Source organism: Buceros rhinoceros, unplaced genomic scaffold (assembly GCF_000710305.1).
Source record: "Buceros rhinoceros silvestris isolate BGI_N320 unplaced genomic scaffold, ASM71030v1 scaffold153, whole genome shotgun sequence".
Classification (NCBI taxonomy): domain Eukaryota; kingdom Metazoa; phylum Chordata; class Aves; order Bucerotiformes; family Bucerotidae; genus Buceros; species Buceros rhinoceros.
Genome location: NW_010402788.1, coordinates 31,156 through 50,970, shown reverse-complemented (window position 1 = coordinate 50,970; position 19,815 = coordinate 31,156). Strand labels below are relative to the sequence as shown.

Sequence of the window (19,815 nt, the reverse complement as noted above, 5' to 3'; positions counted from 1 at the left end):
ATATATGCCACCAGAAAGTGCTGTTATTAAATCACACATTCAGTAGCTATTGCTATGACCTACGTTTGAACCAGAAACCTTGAAATGAAACATTCTTGGGTTTCCCTTTGAATCCTCTCCTTTTTTTATGAATCTCTTTCATTCTTTGTCAGAGTTTTAGTCGAATAGCGATATAAGACCCATCTGTCAGCAGAAGCAAAATGATACGGTTTTCTTAATATAGGATTTTATGCCTCAATGTAAACCCCCTGAATTGAATCCATGTCAGTAGTCTCAGTCCACAGTCGGTCAGAAACTTTGAAAGTTGAAAGTCAGCAGAGAAGTTAATGAAAGTATTTGACTTGTCAGTGATCAAAGTCCAGAACTGTAAAGGGCATTTATTACTTGGTGACTGATAGGGTGCTTTTCCTCGTGTCTCTCCCTACTCTCCATTAATATCTTACATCTTTCTTCATACCTGCTTGGCCTAGCAAAAGCAGCCGTTATTCTGAATTTCTGGCTGTAGAAGCTAGTAAGTGAAGTAATTTTCAAACAAATTTTTCTGACTTAGCTTGTCATTAGCAAATGGTTGCTCTGAAGAAGTTGTGACAGTAGAATGAAGCCTTAATTTTGCTTTCATGTAAGTGAGTGGAAGTCAAGAATAGTTCCACAGAAATTGTATTTTCTTTCTCCAAGGCATATGGCAAGTAAAGAGAGAATCCAACAGTGATGCTAGAATGCTGCCAGATATCAGATGCCTGGTATTAGCAAGCAAAAAATGAAAAAGAAGAAAATGAAGAAGAAGGTGTATATATAGCAGTATACCTTGACATAAAGATTGACTTTTCAGGTAACAGCCAAATTCTCCAATAGTGTTATTGTAAGGGATTTGTGAAAGTCTACACCAACAGCAGATGGTATCAGCTAAGGAAGGAAATTCTGGAGAAATTCATGCTTCCATAAAACTGCTCACACCAGCGTGGCATGTTTTATTTTATCTTGTCTCTGATTGCCATAACATTTACATAAAACTGAGGAGGAAACACAAGCATGTGCCTGATCATTATGGCTAGTCTAGCAAAACAAAGCTAAGTTAAACAAATCTCGCCCTGGGACTTGCTCATTTTATGGGATGGCTGTATGCCTAGGTGATCCTGGTCTGTGAAGGTCTGTGTTCTGTTCCACTCCTTGTACCAAATGACAGTCCCGAAAGCTGGACTTGGTTTGGATTAACGGCACCGGCTCCTCTGATTCACTTAGATGAGTTGTACCTTGGTCTGTAAGTGGTAAGTAGTGCTTTTCTCCACATAGGGTTTTACAATAGAGGTGGAATTTTTTGCCTGCTTTTGTTTTAGAGGGAGAGGCAAATGGGAAGGGATAAATTGAATTAAAATACATTACAGGTCTCATATTAGTGCCAATTAAGCAGGTCCTTTCATACTTTAGCTTAGTTCTATATAGCATTATGTATTTTAAAGACATTTTTCATTTCTGTGGGCTGCCAGATGTACTGCTGATACCTTCTGATCTTAGATAGTTTGACATTGATTTTCCTAGCACACACCAGGGCTGAAATCTGGTCTGTAACTCATCCAAATGATCTATTCATAACAAAAAGTGCCTTCTGGCAGTTGGACCACAGCTGAAGATTGTTAAACTGAATTCATCATTTCATTTGTTTCTGATTGCTCTATAATGTTTACATATCTTAACATATTAGTGTGATCTTTCATAAAGCACACACTGAGGTTAAATCCTTCCAGACAGAACTTTTTCCTTCTTCTTTGCCCTTTCAGAAGGTGTTGAACTCTTTTTCCCTTGAGCAGAAATGAGTAGGAATCTTGGAGCTGTGTAATGCTCATCTCATCTGAAATGACGGGCTGAGCAAGTAGGAATGTGTGCATTGGGGGGATTTGGAAAGGAGGCATTTTCCTGCACAAAAGGATTCTTCTCCATACTCACAGTCAGAGTAACTGTGAGGTGGAGTCGCTTATCCGAGTATAACACTTGTGTAAGTGTCATCACAGACCAGGGCAATAATCTCCGTGTGAATATGTTCCACTGAAATATTTATAGGTGCTGCTTGACTCAAAGCATGAATAGGTTCAGATTCTTCTCATCTCCCTTCTTCAGCTCCCTGCTGCAATAATGGTGTGCAGAAATCATTCTAACATCTAGCAGAGGATATCCTCTCTGTGTTTCAGTTTCACTTTATGTAAAAAATAATAAACGTTATAATGCCTCAAAATATGAATGTGTCACAGATGAATTTAAGTTAAATAGAAGGCAGAAAAATTAAGGGTCCTTTTGAATTCGTGTTTTAACTTTCAAAGAAGGATGACATCTCTTATTTGCTTTAAAAATAAAAATCAATTGCCATAAATCTAAAACAGATGTTGTTTTTCTACTAAAAAAATTAAGGATATTCTTAAGCTCATTAAAGGAAAAAAATAATGACACCACATTGATCCTCCTACATCATCATAAGAATGTCTGAAGGCAATAGAAATCTTCGAAAGGAACATGATATTACTGTCACAAAGATAGCTCTGAGTCTGGCAAATCGGGTTCTGCGGCAAACTTTGCACTTTTTCCCCAACCTTATGCTTACATCTGGTCACATGTTTTGATGGGATTGGGTGGTATGTATGCTCAAACAGAATCCAGGCTTTTTGTTATGAAAATACAAATGCCAGCTGCTGCATGGCTTGAAAAACTTCACCATCATCCAGATATTTCAAGGAGAGGAAATGGAAGCCATGTGCTATTTCTTATGCATGTATCTACAGAGGAAAGTTCACCCTGTTGCTTCTCAGAGATGGTGTGTCTCTTTTGGGCACTATGTTATTTCCCAACTCTGTCACTTTCCGTGTGCATCAAAACCCAGCGTCTGCAAAATGTGAATTAAACTCTTTAAGTGGAGGAGGAAATAGGAAATCTGATGATTCCGTATGCAGTGTCAGTAAAGCCCAGCGTGATAGCCAGTGCTCTTTATTCCGGTTAAAAGTTCCCACAGCAGAGAAAAGTCATAACCTAGATTCCCACTGGCTATATTCATCAGTGTGGCGATACCCAATGCCCTTGCTTGCGCGGTTTATGTGTTGAAAGTTTGCTGGAATGCGTACAAATGGTGCTTCAGTAGTAAGATGATAGGAAAGTCTTGGCGTAACTTGAGAAGATCCAGCACGGAAATACCCTGTCCTGGCAAATTCCTGTGGGTGTCCGAAACACTGGGCCAGAACTCCTGGCTGCAGGCAGAGTTTGGTCTTTTAATCAATCCAAACCTTTTAGTGTTATCAGACATGCAGGGCAATTTGGTAAATTGTGGACTAATGATAAAAGAAGGGGTTTATTTATTCCTTTATTTTATACTGTATTGTTCTCCTTGATGTTCAGAACTTCCCCTGATTTCACAAAGCATCTTTGTGCCTTTAATATCCTCAGACTAATTGGTTTCTTCAGGCTACAGAGCAGTTGGATTTTAAGCTTGATACATCTGGTGTAGCTAGAGTCTTCCTTCAGAAATCACAGTAGAGTACAGAGGACTGCCAAGTTTCCCGCATCAGAAATATTTTGAGATGAGACTTCAAAACCCCAGAAACTTCTGTGCTAAACATTCCTTCCCACCTGTAGAGACACACGTCGTGTCTGCAGCCAGAGGATGGGAATGAGACGGGATGTTTGGGTTCTCAGCATGCTTCCATCGTTAGTTCAGAGCAGATACTGACTGGGAATTTTGACCTTACACTATGTTCTCAGGAAGATCAGTGATGTGGAATTAGTCTAAAAATCAGGTTATTTTAGGAATTGCTTTCTGCTGCACTTCATTTTGTTATTGAAATTGTAAAAGATGGCTTGTCCCATGGAGGTGTTGAAAACTCAAAGCTGTATTAATTTGTAGTTTTAAGAGAAAACAAAACAAAACCAAATGTCTTTGCAATGTTTCTGACGTAGCTTCATCTACTTGGAGTCATAAATGCCTTTTTAAATTCAGTGCAGCTATTCTTGCTCTTTAATGGGTTTAGTCAGCCAAAATCTTACGCAGACATACAGACACACGTGCACGCATACATCTCTAGTGAAAGTCAGTCAGCATGGTGGAGCTGATCAGGGAGAACCGAGCAAGATTCTCGTGTTTGTTAGATGTGTTCTTAAGAGAAATCACGATTGCTTGACAATGCAGTGATGTATTTTGAGAAACCAGGTTTTGTTATTCTGGTTTCCTACTTAACTTCGTGACAAGAATCAGCTGTAGTGTAAGTTTATGGCTTGAGCAGACTATTGTTTGTGCAGAAGTGTCCCTGCTGGTGCATTTACTAAACATGTGTGATGTGCAAATGCCAGTAAACTGCATCTTGGAGTGTATTCCCTAGTTGCTAGCAAATACTGTCTTTAAAGTTTGGCCTGTTCAAATATACGGAGAACATGCATGAAATTTAACAGGAACAGGCCTGAATTTTTAATTACTCCTTCTCAAAACTATTTTGAGATTAAGTTTGGGCCTTACTAAAATCAGTAGCAAACTTTCAGCATCTTTCAATTGATCTAGAATTTGCTAATGAAGAGCAAGTTCTAAATACAAAAAACCCCCATTTTCCTGTTGACTAAGACCTCTCTTTTCTGCAGTTCCAGCATCGCAAACATATAGACTTATTTTGTTAGCGAATTCTCTCGTTTCCTTCTCTTGGAGCACTTCCCACCTTCTAGAGAACAGCAGTTGCAGATTTACCCATTCCATTAGCATGGACTAGTGGGAAGTGCTTTCATGCATCATGCGGTGGTGTAGGACTGCACCGCCATTCTGCTTCCCCTGTGAAAACATGACTGCGTATACCTTGAATATATTTATAGAAACCTCTAAGACATGTATCTCTGTTGGTCCTGGAAGAGAAAACATGGACCATGCTTCCAGGAGAAGCAAGTAGCCTGCAAGGAGGTGGATGACCTATCTTCTCCACCACCTGGTGCAAGAGTTTTATGTGTCTGGTCAGTGCAGAATACAGAACTAGTCTTTGTAGCAAATACTAGGACCCATTCCACTGCCCCATTACCTGCTGTGTGCTGTACTCTACTTGCTTGACTAGACAGCAGACTCCTCAGGCTTGCTTTCGGAACCGGAAGGAAAATCTAGGAAGTCTCTCTGGTCTATTGAAAGTGTAACAGCTTTGTCAGAGGAAGGAAAATGCCCTCCACCCTTACAAACTGCTAATTTGCATCTTCTGAAGCAGAGAAAGGAAATGAACTAGTGTCTCCCACATCCTGAGTAGTCTAACCACTAAAATATTGCACAGGAGCAGGATATCACTGCATATGTGGGTGGTATATTTGCAGTAGAGTACAGTCCTGTTCAGTTTCTGGCAGATACCTGCCTTGATGGAAGGGTTCACAGGTGTGAAGGAAGGAGTGGTTTGTGTAGAGCTGAGCCTAGGTAAGGGGCAGAAGGTAATGGTTGCCCAGGCAAATGTTTCCTGTTGGCTAACACAAGTAATTCCCTTTTTCCCCAGCCCAGCCCAGCCCAGGTTTGCAGCTTCCACCCGAGGCACCTAACTCCCTGACAGCACTGTGAGAGCACTGGAGCCTGGGGTTCCACCACACACCTCAGGAGCTGATGGCAGATCTCAGGGCACCTCCCTGTCCTCTGTCAGCAGGATTCTGAAAACACACAGGATGAGTGCTCTGTAAACACAGGCTACCAATTACTTTGGCTTTGTTTCCACATGACAGTCAAACAGAGCGCTCATTCTAAGTGGGGTTTTTTTTCTGGAGAAATGAAGCAGTTCCTCCTTCCCTGTAAAGTGCAGCTTCTGTTCCTGAAATTTCTTATTTTCTGCATGGGCAAACCCAGTTGTTCTGGAACTGGGAGTGAGTGGGGGCGGTTGTGCAGTCAGTAGCTGCAGCAGGTCGTGTTGTCTAAAAATGATGCAAATGGGGGACATATTTCTCCACGTTCTCCTGAGAGTCAACCTCTTGCCTGTGCATCTCCACTCACACTGGTAACTCCGGTGGAGGAGCAGGAATCATTTTCATTATTGAACTCTGCCAAACGTTAACCGTGAGGTACCTACTTTGACAAGTAATTTGATTCACTAGAGCTTTCTCTTGCTTTTCCAGGTCAGTGAAACACCCATTTTTGTGCCTGGTGTTTGGGGACCTTATTTCTCTGCAATGGTGCCTGGATTGTGGTTGAATGAGGGAGGTCAAAGTGCTACAGGGAAACTGGTAAGTGTTTGGACACACAGACAGACCCCGAGATAGGAGGTCTGCCGTTACTGCTGTCATCCAGAATAGCTTCACTGTCAATTCAGGCAGAGCTCTGCCTGAAACACCTGTGTAAGGTCATAGGAGATACCATGCTGCTGAAAGCAATTAACTCTTAGCTGATTGTTACATCTCTTACAAGCTGTTCATTTGCATACTGATAGGTGATTATATATGGCGCAGAGCACTGAAGGCATGTCTGCCTTTTATGATGATTATTGTTACTAATTTTTCAGGCAAATAGGCATTCTTTACTTTAGCAGGTGGCTGAGATAGCATTTGAGATAAATGAAATTATTGTGTAATATAGAACAATAGTGCTCATTCATGGGCGTAAGCGAAAGATATATTGTATGGACAGAATGGTAATATATTAGCGTGTGGTCCTGTCTAGATAGATGCTGCATTTATTGTCACCTCAATTCTTTCCTTGAGCGCAGAGTCTAACTGTATTAGGTTAGTTTAATTTATCAATAAAATTTAAAACCAGACTGGATTCTCTAAAAATGAGTTTTCTTATTTACAGGGAGGCAGTCAGAACCAAAACACTGCAGTCAAATTGAAAGAAAGGCTAGATGTACAAAACAGTATTTAGGCTTCAGTCCAAAAGTGTCAGCAAGACCTCAGTGGCTACTTAACCCTGGAAGCTTCTAAGGCTCCCTGTGCCTCTGCCTGCTGACTCGGTAGAAATACTGTCTGCCCTTTGGGGTGAGGTGCCAAGCTCCTCTTGAGCAGCTACGGGAGGTGGGCCAGTCCTGTATGTGTCCTCTGTAAACTCACCAGACATGCAGGTGGGTTTGGTCTTTCACAAGTTGCAGGTGTAACTGCTCTCTTACTCAGACCTAGCACCACCCACCTTTTTAAAAGCCTAGTGATCAGAGTACATGTGCAGGAAGTAGTAGATTGGGACGTCACTGCATTTATACATTCCATATGGAACAGTCACTGAGTCAAAAACAGAAATCATCCCGAATCAGGAAGCCCAGACGCACCCTCCGCACTGAGCTATGAATTGATGTTCCCTCCTGGGCTCTCTTCTTGGCCACGTGAATCTGACATTCCCCTCTGTACAGTGTCATGACTTCAGTGGGAGAGTCACCCCTCTTCCTATGCCATCGCAAACCCAGCCTCAGCCTCATGGCTAAAGTGCTCTCAGCAGGTGGGATGTGTGTGATTTACATTTTTCAGGTCAACGTGGGGATAGAATCAAAGTGTCCCATTTTATAGGTAATTGCTACAAGCAGAAGTAAAGTTGCATTACTGCTCGTAACACTATCACCACTTGAAAAGGAAAATGGCAAATCTTTATAAGAACACTCTCTAGAGGAGACGACTCTATGTGCTTAACCCAGAGCAGGTAAAGAGACTTAATTGAGCTCCAGAGAGGATACAGCAAGTCAGTTTTTTCTCTTGCTGGCTTAGAGGGCTTTCACACTTAGACTGTACCATGAGAGTTAAGGGCATTGCAGAAAGATGACTTTAAAAAGCTTTCCATTCTGGGACCCGAGAACAAGATGTTCCTGAGTCATTAAAAAAATTGCTGGAAAAAAAATACATGGTCTTGTTTGGACCCATAGCAAAAGTCAGCTCAAAGTACTGTTTGTTAGGTGTATTAGGGAGAGGATTTATTAGAACATTCTTAGAATATCTCATGTGGTTGCATGTACAGAAACCACATCAGGAGCTGTAGGAGGAAACGGTGCATGTGCACAGTGTGGAGCATAGGTTGTTATCTTTGCAATTTTAAAGCCATGGTCATTTTAAGATCCTGCTTTCTCACACTTCAGGCTTTCTGCAAACAAAAAATATGGACATGTTTGGGGATTCTTTTCATTGCTTGATCTATGCCCAAAGATGAATTCTTTTCATAAAATTCGAACAGTCTGTTGAACTTCTTAGAGATTTTTTTTTTATTGATACAGCTGCAAAAAAAGTCTGTTGGATTTTGAGAACTGGTTCAGATAGAGTCCAAATGAAGAATTAAGAACTCCACCTTATTGAAAAAGGTGGTTTGTTTGTGTATTGGATGGACTTTTGCAGTACTATTTTTCAGAACTGATAGGAAGAAAGATAGTGCACAACAAAGATGAGGGGTGGCATGTGGTCATTACAAACTGTAAAATGAAAAACAGCAGAAGAAGATTCCTAGATGTAACCCTCACATGGCCATGTCTTGAATTCAGGGCATTTAAATATCTAACTTCAGAACTGGTGTAATGTTTTCATGTAAAGTGTTTTTCTAGCACACATGTGTATGTGATATTTATTTATATATATATATTTCTGAATTTATGAGCTGTGTTCTACAGAGATTACGCAAGATGGCAAAATTCAGGCCTGAGCTTTGTTTCTAATGCTGCACGTGTTTGAGTTCTGTCTTTGAGGCAAAGCTCAGAGAGAACAGGCATTGGTTTTATTGCTGTGTTCAGATGTGTTTGCTTTGGTGTATGTTTTCCTACACTGGTTAAGGACTAACACTGTTAAAAATTAAATACCTCGTGTGGTTTGCTGCCAACAGGTATTGCCAGATATACTTAGTAGCTACTCGAGTAGCTCTAGTTTTGCCTCTTTAACTTTTACTGTCACCTCTGATGGGATACTATCAAAAGGCTGCAAAACCTGATGAGTTACTGTCTTAAAAGCCCATGCCTGGTACTTTGTTTTGTGAATAATTGTACCCACTCTGGAGTGAAAAAGGACAAGCTGATTTACAAATTTGGTATAAGACAGAGCCTATATCGATCTTTTTTTATAGCACTAATTACTTGTCAGGGTATACATTCTGTTTCCAGCAATGAACACATGGGGCATCTATCAGGATGACAACACACCTTGTGTTTCATTATAGCAGTGTGATACAGATAGGGGCCAAGAAGATGCTCCTGGGAGAATTCAAGTGAGGGTATGCATGCCGGAGAGTGGGAAAGACTAGAGGACACGATCTCAGGTGGTGTAGGACGGGAGGAAAGTCATCCTTTCAGCTTGCTCTTCTGACTGAGAAGCTGCATGCTTAGTGTTTTGCCTATTTTTGGTGCAGCAGTGGTTGTGTTTTTCTTACTGTTTTTAAGCCAAATGCTGAATCCGGTAATGCCAGTGGGAGTTCTGCCATGGCTTCGCTAGGACTAGGACTTAACACCTCATGAATAATTTAAAGCTCTCTTTTCTTTTTAAAGTTATGACACTGCATTAACCTTTTCTGGGACCAAATTTTTAAGATGTAATCATCCCAAAAATGTTGCTTTCCTCTTTTCCAGATAGATCATGTGGTCCGAGGCCATGTCGCCTTCCCGGAATTACAGTCGAAAGCTGCAGCCAGGTCACCGCTCTTATTGCTTTATCACATATCTGCCTTACAAACTGATGATGCAGTATATTCCCAGCAGTGCAGAGTTACACTGCTGTATCCTTATTCTGTAACAGGGGAATTAAGAGTCTGATAGTGGGCTGGAAGTATTTACAAAGGCTTGCCAGGTGATTGCTCAAAGATGAAAGCTTGAAACTCCCCTATATACCTTTGACGACTCTAAGTGGTGATACTAACTTTCTTTTCAACTTCTTTCATATCGAGCCCAGGGTATTTCTTGATACCACAGCATCAGCCCTGTTCAGCAGACCCTTATGCCTTGGGCTAGTGATGTGTCTTAATTTGTAGGTGACACTTGTTAGCTCCAAGGATGACATACAGCTTAATTAGGAATATATTACTCAGTATTTTTGGAACAGTCACCTAAAGGAAGGTATAGCCACTGTATGAAAACCTGCTGTAGGGCAGCATGAATAGAACACATGAACCCAGGATGAATTTTCAGACAAAACTTAAGATGTAGGAGTGAATCAGAGGTAACTCCAGGATTCCTTGAGCAGGAGGCTGTGTGCAATGTGGAATTTTTGTTTGGTCTTCTTTAGAAGTGGACAAAGACAGTCCAGACACTTCTGTCAGATCTGGACTTTCTCAAGCTATTTTGGCCTGGATTCCTTTTAAGATGGTTCATGTTAGTCCCAGAGAGATCTTATGTTAGGCACATTGCATGAAAATTTGATTCTCTTTTAATTACTTTTCCTCCTTAGGTTAAAGAAAAAAAACCAGCGAACTTGGCATTTCATCTTCAGTTTATCATTGTGGGGTAAAAGAGGAGGGTCAGTCCTGACAGATGGCATAAGCACGTGAAGCTATACAGTTATTTTCAGTCCTCCCTGGGGCAGTAAAGGTACCTGGCTTCTCTGGATGACCCCTCTATGCATCTTAGAGCCCAGTGCCTTACTTGTTTGTTAAGAACTTGACCAGGATTCCCAGAAATGTATTGGACTTCATTCAATATGAAATAGATTCATACTTCCTAGAATTCTTTTTGTTGTTCTTTAAAAAAAAAAAATCAGGAAATAAATGCATCTGTGTATGTTTGGAATAAGGATTGATCTGGGATTTGTTCCAAAATTTTGGCTTCCAGGCCATTTTTCCGGTGCTTCCATAAGGAGCACAAGCATATGACAATTAGTGTAGTCTGTAATACTAGGATAAACCATTTTTTTTGTGTCGGATTTGAGTCTCCTGTAGTTAGTACAACTGTGGAGGATAGCACTGATAAAGAGAGTTAGAATATTTTATAAAAAGGATGATAATATTTTTTAAAGTTAATTTGCTCAGTCGTATTTTTATAATACTTTCCAGATATTACTCTCCTAATGAAATGTTTGGATAGCTATAAATTTAATAAACAAGTCTGTTCTTAATTCCCTCAATCCCCTTTCTCTCACATATTTGTTAAATTTAAAGAATTCAGTTTGAGCAAAAAAAAAAAAAATCAGGAACTTTGCAATTTGTGCTGAATTTTTCTCTTCATTTCTTCATTTCTTTCTATACATGGAGCACAAGCTTCCGCCTTATCATAGGGACTAGTAGCAGCAGCTATATTAGTGTGATGCATTTTTTTTAGAGAGCAGCGGTGGCCCAAATGTTGGGTGAGGTATTTATTACATTAAATCATATACTTCCCTTTCTCCCAGACTCCGAACACTGCTAATACGTAGGTTTGGCAGTGGCCACCTGCCTGCTGAGGAGCTCATCTCAGGAGCCTCACTGTGCAGACTTCTGTTCCTTTGCCTCCACCAGGAGCAGGAGATTGCACTTCCCCCAGTTTCAGTAATCTGCGGTAGCTTGTTAGGGCACGAGCAGCCGAGACAGACTTGCCAGAAACCAGCTCCTACTGACCACTTGTGCTGAAGACGAGTCTTGTGCAACACTCGCAGTACTATTCCTCTGTTCTCTTTTCACTTCTTTTACTGGAAGTGGAGAGGGTTGAATTACGTGAGGGTTGTCTGGGCAGCTGTAAATTTAGCATTTGGTCTAACTCACTGCCATACTCTGAGCTGAGCAGCAAACCTTGGGTTTTCCATGCAGTTCAGTGAGGCACAGAAATTGCTGTCTATAAAGCACTTCTGGTCTTCAATCTATGTATTGTGTAGGTCTGACATGTAGTCATCACTGATACACTAAATCCTGTAGAGGTAGGCCAGAGTAGGGAATAAAAATAGAAATAATATCATCATTTATGCTCTAAAGTTTGAATACTTCTGTTAGAATCAGTTTCTAGTTAGAATCACAGTTTCTAATATTCGAGAGGAAAGAAGTGACTAACTGTTTGACAGCAAAGATTATCTGCGCTTTGACACTTTGTGAAGCACTATGTTTAGGACAGAATTTCTCCTCTTTTGCTTCTCAAGGCTATTTCCCCATCTAAAGAGATTGCTCCTGAAAAAAAGCAGTGAAGCGACGCACACATTATGTATCAGCAATTTTGGGATCTTCCAGGCAGAACATAATAATCATATTTGGCTGTTCTCTGTACCTCTAGATGTTTTAAAGGCCTTTTTTGTAAGATATAGAAATGTAAAATTACTAGGTTTTTACCTGGCATCTTCCAGGAATCCTGAACAGATTAAATACCAACCTCTTGTTGCTCTTTGAAGTTATCACCCTAATATGGACATAACCCTGGGCAAAGTTGCATTGATTTCTTCTTTTCCACTTTCAGCATAGTTCCTTTTTAATAGCAATAGGTTGAGCTCGACTCTGTGAGTCAGATCCAGCTGCTACTGATACCTGCTCTTAGAACTGAGTAGGAGAAGCTTATGGTGTAATAGTACATACAGCACAAACTTGGTAAAAACTGGAACTGGCAGGTGTTTGAGGGGTTTTGCTTACCACTCAGACCAAATGAAGTGCCTCGAACCTGTATCTCAATGTAGAGAAATAAAGTAAAAGGTGTGAAAAAAAAAAAGTATGATTCCAAGGTTATGTGGGATCTTAAGCACATTTGGCTGAACTTCAGGCTCTTTTGTACAGTCCCAAGTTCTGTCAGAGCTATGTGAGTCCTTATGAGAGTAATCAAGCAGGATGGAGATCAGATATAAGCTGGGACGTCTGGTAGGTCTGTGGTTGAGTGAAGCTTTCCTTTCTTTTCCTTCCCAACAGTCAAGCCATGATTTAGACTGGAAATAAAATTACTTTGTCCTTAGGATGTACTGCTTATAGTGCAGTCTTCGGGGATGTAGAAAACAGGGCTACTTTTACAAGAAGGGGTGGAAAATGATTGTGACCTCAAAATTATCATAATTCAGGTCCAGGAAGACACATAAAGTGCATTTTAAAGTACGTGAAAAATGATGTGAATTAGTTATTTTAATGTCTTCCAAGTGTACTTCATTTTGAATGATATCCTCTGATAGCATACACATGGTAAGGTATAATTGGAAAAACATGCAGCTGAACGGTTGAATGCAAAGTATAAATATACAGCTGCTAGCAGGTCAGAAGTCAAACTAGTAAAGCATATGCCAGATTCCCTCAGGGATCTCATTAGTGCGTGATTGAATATACATGTAGAGGCTAAATGAATATCACTGTTTGGGTCTACAGTGGATGAGACAATAACTAATCAATTGTAATTAGGGTTAGATGCTATTATCGACCCACATGTCTAGAATTAAATGCCCCACTTGGAGATTTCGGAGGAGCTGAAAAATATATATGAATCTGTTTATGATAGTGTGAGCGTTTGAAAAAATATTCCAAGCATTATTGCAGCATTTTTTAAATGGAATGTCACTAGAGTCATTGCAAGCCAAAGCGCCAAAGAATTCAGTGTTAGTCCTAAGATTATTCTTGGTCCTGGAAAAAGTCTGTGTGATATTGTGGACTTGGGTGTAGTATCTGAACTTAGATACTGTCATATTTAGGCCCATGTTCGGCTCCTCCCTAACCAGCAGCCACTTGCTTTCTCTCCTCCACCCTTAGAGCTGCATTTTAATCATAACGCACGCTGAAATAATTATGGTTTAAAAAAGGAAAGCTGTAAGTCCAGCATTATTGATTAATCAAAGACTTTATGAAACATTTGCAAAGGAATTTGATTGTCATTTCTGTCTGGAACCTGCCTTATTCCTCTCCAGCTTTCTCTTGCACAGTGTCAGCACCTTTCTGTTAGGGGCAAGCATCATCAGCCCCCCAAATATCAAACAGCTCTGGCTTATCTGGGGACCCATAGGAGTCAATATACAAACTCGAGATCACAAATTGCCGTTACCTCCTCTCACCCTGTGAAAGTGAGGAATTGAGGTGGACGTCCCCACCGCCCGCATCCCTCAGTGCCATGGGTTGGCAAGCAGTCGCTTTAGCCTTTGGTTTAGATTTGGGATTTGCCGTTCTTTGGTGGGTTTTCTGCATTTGATGGTAGTACAAATGGTTTATGTTTGATGAATAACCTCCCCCATTCTTTTTCCAACTTGTTTTTCTTCTAGTGCTCACAGCATATATACGTACTTGAACAGTCACCTGGATCTGATTAAGAGATCTTTGCCTGTGGGTTTCCTCACTGTTGATTTACATGTTTGGCCAGATTTCCATGGTAACAGATCTCCCTTAACAGATCTGACACTGAAGGGCATGGTAAGAAACAGCCTGTCTTTGCAAAAAGGTCAATACAGGGTAAAAAAAAAAGCTTGGAAGGAGCTTTTTTTTTCAATTTTGAGCATACTCCTCCTTAGCTATTTAGACTATCCCGTAGGAATTGGGTTTCTTGCTGCATTTCGAAGTGTGTTAATGTTTCAGTAGAAAGCCAGAGATCATTGCAGTTAAGATATCACTACAGCTACATTTATTTTCTAGAAATAAGAGGAGTGTTGTGCATGTCTCAGTGTCTTTCCTAGGAATCACGTTCTAGAGCACTGACTAGCAGTGTCTGCTGTCGTTAACTCACCTGTCTACCGAATTTTGCATATCCGTTGCAATGAATTTCCACACAAATTTTCGTATGCCTTTCTGGGAAAGGAATGAAATGTTCTGAGAGGAGATTGCTTGATTTAAAGAGATAAATGTTCAGTAACTGGGCTATATTAGAGTTGTTTCAACAGAAACTGGAAAGCTCCGCTGCTTATTGTTAAAAACAGGCATAGATGCTCTTACAATTAGAAATACGCAGCCATGGTGCTTCATACATCTTTGTTCAAAGATAAAGCCGATCTGATTCTGCCATGTGGCTTTACAAGTGCTACTTTGGGAGCACAAAGGGCTTGAAATACTGTGTCTGTACAAAGAAATAATCAGAGCATTGCAATTTGGAACCAGAACTGCATTTGGAAGCTCACCAGAGAACCTCTGCTGGGGAGTTTTTTCAGCCCATGTTTAAACGTGTGGATGTTTCTCTTCACTGAACTTCAGTCAGTAGATCAGCTAGGTCACAGCACACTGTGCTATTCCTGTACAGGACCGTAACAGGAGAATATCATAAAGGTACTATTTGACAGTATCAAAATACCTGGCGAGAAATGCAGAAATGTACTTCAAAAAGGCACATTGTCCTTGAGATGAGCATCTCAAGCTCCTCGCCAGCACCAAAACCCGCTGCATTTGAGGCTGAGGTAGGAAAGGGTAGGCGTAAGCACTGCAACACAAACAAGGGAAACGTTAAATAAAAAAAAGGCTTATATATTTTTGGATCCTAATAATACCTGTATTATTTTATGAAAGAATTATATGCTGCTGCAGAGTCAGAATTTCCTTGGTATGATGGCTGTATGCAAAGACTGGTTATAGCAACACATTTTTTCTGCTACAATTATGGCTGCGTTCAGGTCTTGCCTGTGCTGATATTAATCCAGAGTAACTACAGAGTAGTATTGATTTATGTCAGAGCAAAAGAGGTTAAGATATAGTCTTTAATTATTAATTGTGTTTCAGTGTTAGGGTGCTTCGAAGGGAGGGGGAGAAATGCTTTTAGAAAGTTATTTTTATGTAATAGCATTTTCATATTATTACATTCAATACATTCACGAGCAATATCTGAGTCATAATATAAAACTGTCAGACTTAATCTATCTCTAATCCCGTACAATATGCTGTTTGTTCTTCATTTCTTTGCAAGGGCAAGAACAATTTATGTGGTTCTTCCCAGATCAGGAATAACATGTTTAACATAACATTATGTGTACAGCTCACAAAAGCAGGGCTTAAAATTAGCACTTAGTACTTGTTACAACAAGAAACCATAGAAAATAATAAGAGTTTTACTTTGGTTGAATTTGTACGTTTTCATTTTGATCTTTGCACAGGTTGTAGGACTAACGTTGTCTCGGGGGCTGGATGAACTTGCCCTTATCTACTTGGCCACGATTCAAGCCATTGCTGTAAGCCATTTTAAGTGCATAAAAGAATAAATGAATTGTCTCATGTTCTGTGGCAGGCTGATCATTCCCTTCTGCTAAACAGATTTCTAATAATAGATGAATTCACTTAATGGACTTCTTAAAGGAGCAAGATAGTGTTTACCCACATCATTGGTAGCTACTCTCTGCTGTAGGATAATTGACAGAGTGTGGAGAAAACGTTACCCTAAGAAGTTTTTCCTTATTGCAATACTGTAAATGGAGCTTTTGCCTCTCGTGCAGATGTGAGGAGAGAGGCTGATGCTATACGAGCAGTATTAACATCACGGGCTGTCTAGAGGGAAGCTGAGAGAGTGGAAAAAAAAAAAAGCTTTGGCGTAGCTACTCTCTGCTGTAGGATAATTGACAGTGTGGAGAAAACGTTACCCTAAAAAGTTTTTCCTTATTGCAATACTGTAAATGGAGCTTTTGCCTCTCGTGCAGATGTGAGGAGAGAGGCTGATGCTATACGAGCAGTATTAACATCACGGGCTGTCTAGAGGGAAGCTGAGAGAGTGGAAAAAAAAAAGCTTTGGCAATTGTATGGAGGAACTTGCACTCCCCTAAAATGTCTCAGCTTCAGATTGTTCCTAAATCCATGGATTTCCCCTGCTTGCCTGTCGGATGAGTCAGAACTCTGTACCACGGCGAGTCAGAGTGGGTCTGTGATTCCGTTCATAACACTACAGACCAGATCCCAGTCCTCCCTCCCTTTCCCCACTGCAAGGCAAGCACTTGCCTCACGTGTAGCATTTCCAGCCCATGGCTGTGTTTCTGTAAGAGCAGATGGAGTGACCGTCTTGATGAAAATGTCCTCGACGTTCGCTAACATGCAGAGATGAGTAATTTTATTGGAACACTTTTGTTTCTGCCCTAACTTTCTCTGGAACCCAGGATTTCCAGTTCATAAGAAGTTCTATTTTGAAGTGAAAACCTGAGTCAAAGAAGCTGTTTTGAAACGCTGGTGCAGAGTGTTTTCAATGGGGCGTGCTGTCCCTGGGTGGTTGGTGACTAAAATCTCCATTCCTTTGACATACTTCTTGTGATTTCTTTGGTTTAATTTTTTTTTTAACTTCGTTGGACTTCAGGTGTTTTTGCAAAATATTAACAGTTTGATGAATTGGGGAGTTTTCCTGACAAAACTCTGTTCAGTTGGAAAACTTCCAAACTCCTCTTCTGGTTAAACAACAACTTTGCTAGGCTGGGTCAGCCATCTGGGATGTAGAGGGTGGGCGGCTGCTGTAAATTTGCTGTGAATTGTACATCTTATGCGTTAACCCTCCCTCTTCAGCAAATAACGAGGATGTAACCCCAGCCTGGACTTCACTGTTGTAAGTTTTGATCCTTTTTAAGATGAATGTAGCTTGGTTATACCTGATGCTTGGGTATAATCCCACCATTTAAATAAGAATGTCTAGGCGAGTTACAACAATGCCAGCGACTGATACTGCCCCTGAAAGCAATGTTCCAGTATGGAACAGGTGCTCCCTTATTATATCCTGCTAACGAAGTGGAAACATTCTCTGCTGGAAATCCTGGGAAAGTCACCTATTATCTCATTATATGACACAGCTCAAATTTTATCGTAAAATGCAAATACTGTGTTGAACACTAAATCCAGCCTCTCTGTATCCTTTTGGTAGCTAATTGCGCTGATCATGAGATTTAATATAAAAGGCCATAGTGTAGTTTTCACTGTAAGTTAATGGAAATTCTAAAACCACTATTGAAACAGTAACTGAAACATAGACAGAGCAGACTGGGTTTTGACTTGGTGTATTTACCAACTGCTGAGGTGATACCTAGGAAATTTAATTTTCTTGCCATACTCCAGCACTCCCCACTTTAGCTTCACTTTTGTCGAAGGAAACAGTTCTCGTCCAGGACAGCCCCAATCCTGCACCATTAACAGTCTTCAATGGGTGCACGATAGACGTTAAACCTAAGCAAATTCCTGTAAAAAGTGTAGGCCTGCCCACAGAATGTTAATCTCTGGTTTTCTTTTCAGCGAGACGCTTTTTTCTTTTTATATAAAATTTGCATTTGAAGCCCCTCAATTTGCATTTTCTCCAATCCAGGATTAAATTAGTTCCCCCCCTTCCCCCCCAACGCCCCCAAGTCTGGCTTTAATTTAAATTGCTATGTGAATACAATTTTCCAGGCAGGTAAACACAAAATAATTTTCACAGCGTGTTCTTTCTCAGGGTCTTTGACATGTGTATGTTGTGAGTGAAGTTGTTAATAAATTTGAATTTCAGAAGTGGTGAAAGCGAATATCCTTTTAACTATTCATTGCAAAATGCGATGCAACCGTTAGGCGGATGAGAACATGGTCAGAGATATAATTGTGGCCGTCAAGCCTGTTCTGAGGAGACAGACTCCTTTCATAGTGGTTTATTTTTCCATAATTAAAATGGTGGCTGTGTGATTTGGAAATCAGCCCTCTGTGTCAATAGGGAAGCGATGGATTTAGTCAGCTGTTGTTGCGGCTGCTAAAGTTCCTCATAAGCGCTTGCCTGAAAAACCAAAATACATCTGAGGGCCTATCCAGAGTGGTGCCAGTCATTCATAGTGAGCGTCTCCAGTCTGGTGAAACTCCATAGCTTCAGTTTTCAGCAGCTTTTCCTTGAAGAGGGGTTTACTGCCAGCTGCGGAGCTCTCAATGAACGTGCAGCGCAGAAAGCTTCAGCGGCGGTTGGTGAAAACGACGCTTGTGTTGTGTGGGGAATCTACCTACAGAGAGCCCGCTCTGGCAAAACTCTGGCGTGAATTTGGCATTTTGTCGATCTGAGCTTCAAAATTAATAAAGTATAATAAAGAGCTGGAAATTATTTTTAGACAAATAGTTTGTCAAAGAAATGGAAAAAGTTCTTGCAAGAGGAAAGAGGGAGAAGGTTGACTTCAGTGTGTAGTTGGAGGCAAGCAAAGCAAACACAAAGAGAAAAGATTCTTTTAAAACGGCGAAACGTTTGCTTTCATCATTCCCGGAGCGGAACACCAAGCCGTTCTAATTTGAGTTTCTCAGAACAGAGACTGTACATGAAAAGTTTAAAAATATGCCTACATTTTAGATGTTTCGATTAAGCCAGGCATGAAATGGAACATTTTATTTTGCATAGGGCAAAGGCCAAGAGCAATAGTTAAGCCAATACAAAATTCTTCAGGTTTTCCTTTTTGCTGAAAAGACAGAAAATACAGGTTTTTATTTGCTCTTTTTTTTCCCTATTTTGCGATTTGGCTTCAGAATTGAAATACATTTACAGAGAGTGATTTTCAGATGCTGTTATACAAAGTAAAGGTAAGGTTTTGGTGAGGATGTCTTTGCCATGTAAGTTTTAGTTCTGGACCTGGACATGTTTTCCGGACTCTGCTGTGCTTGATCACAAACAGCTGCTTACCACTGCCATCACTTTTTCCTGGTGCCCGTTTCCATGTCTTCTCAGAGCCCCTGTCGTCACCTCCTCGTGAGCCTCATTCTCCATGTTATTGTGTACTGGTACTTCTTTAGCCAGCCCCGGGATGTTTAGTACAATACGCTGGGCCCGTGCACTTCCCAAGGTACTACCTTGTGCCATCTGGTCTTTCTAACCTGTCACTGCCAGGCCGTACCCCCACAGGTCTGTGCCCAGCCCTCAGGGGCAGTTAGTAGTATAATTCTTTTTAGCAAATTGTGCTTTAAGATCTGTTCCTGTGGCTGCTCACCTGAGGTTTGGTTTTTTGTTTGTTTTTTCCCCTCTCTGAAGTTAGGAACAAGACATATTTTGGAAACCATGGAGGCTGCAGGGCATCATATCAACACGCTCTTTCTGTGCGGTGGGCTGAGCAAGAACCCTCTCTTTGTGCAGATGCACGCTGACATTACTGGTAAGTTAGAGGAAG

The 19,815-nt window shown here is 40.7% G+C and overlaps 1 protein-coding gene across 1 annotated transcript in view; it reads left to right on the top strand.

Annotated features, from left to right (window-relative positions):
• The window catches only part of FGGY (FGGY carbohydrate kinase domain containing), a gene marked incomplete at its 5' end in the record, with an annotated part of 85,361 nt that overhangs the window by 34,712 nt on the left and 30,834 nt on the right, over positions 1 to 19,815 (top strand). The window contains 5 exons of the mRNA XM_010132728.1: positions 6,091 to 6,198; positions 9,492 to 9,553; positions 14,035 to 14,182; positions 15,844 to 15,918; positions 19,680 to 19,800. Of these exons, the coding sequence (XP_010131030.1) occupies positions 6,091 to 6,198; positions 9,492 to 9,553; positions 14,035 to 14,182; positions 15,844 to 15,918; positions 19,680 to 19,800 (514 nt within the window). The remainder of the gene's footprint in view (positions 1 to 6,090; positions 6,199 to 9,491; positions 9,554 to 14,034; positions 14,183 to 15,843; positions 15,919 to 19,679; positions 19,801 to 19,815) is intronic.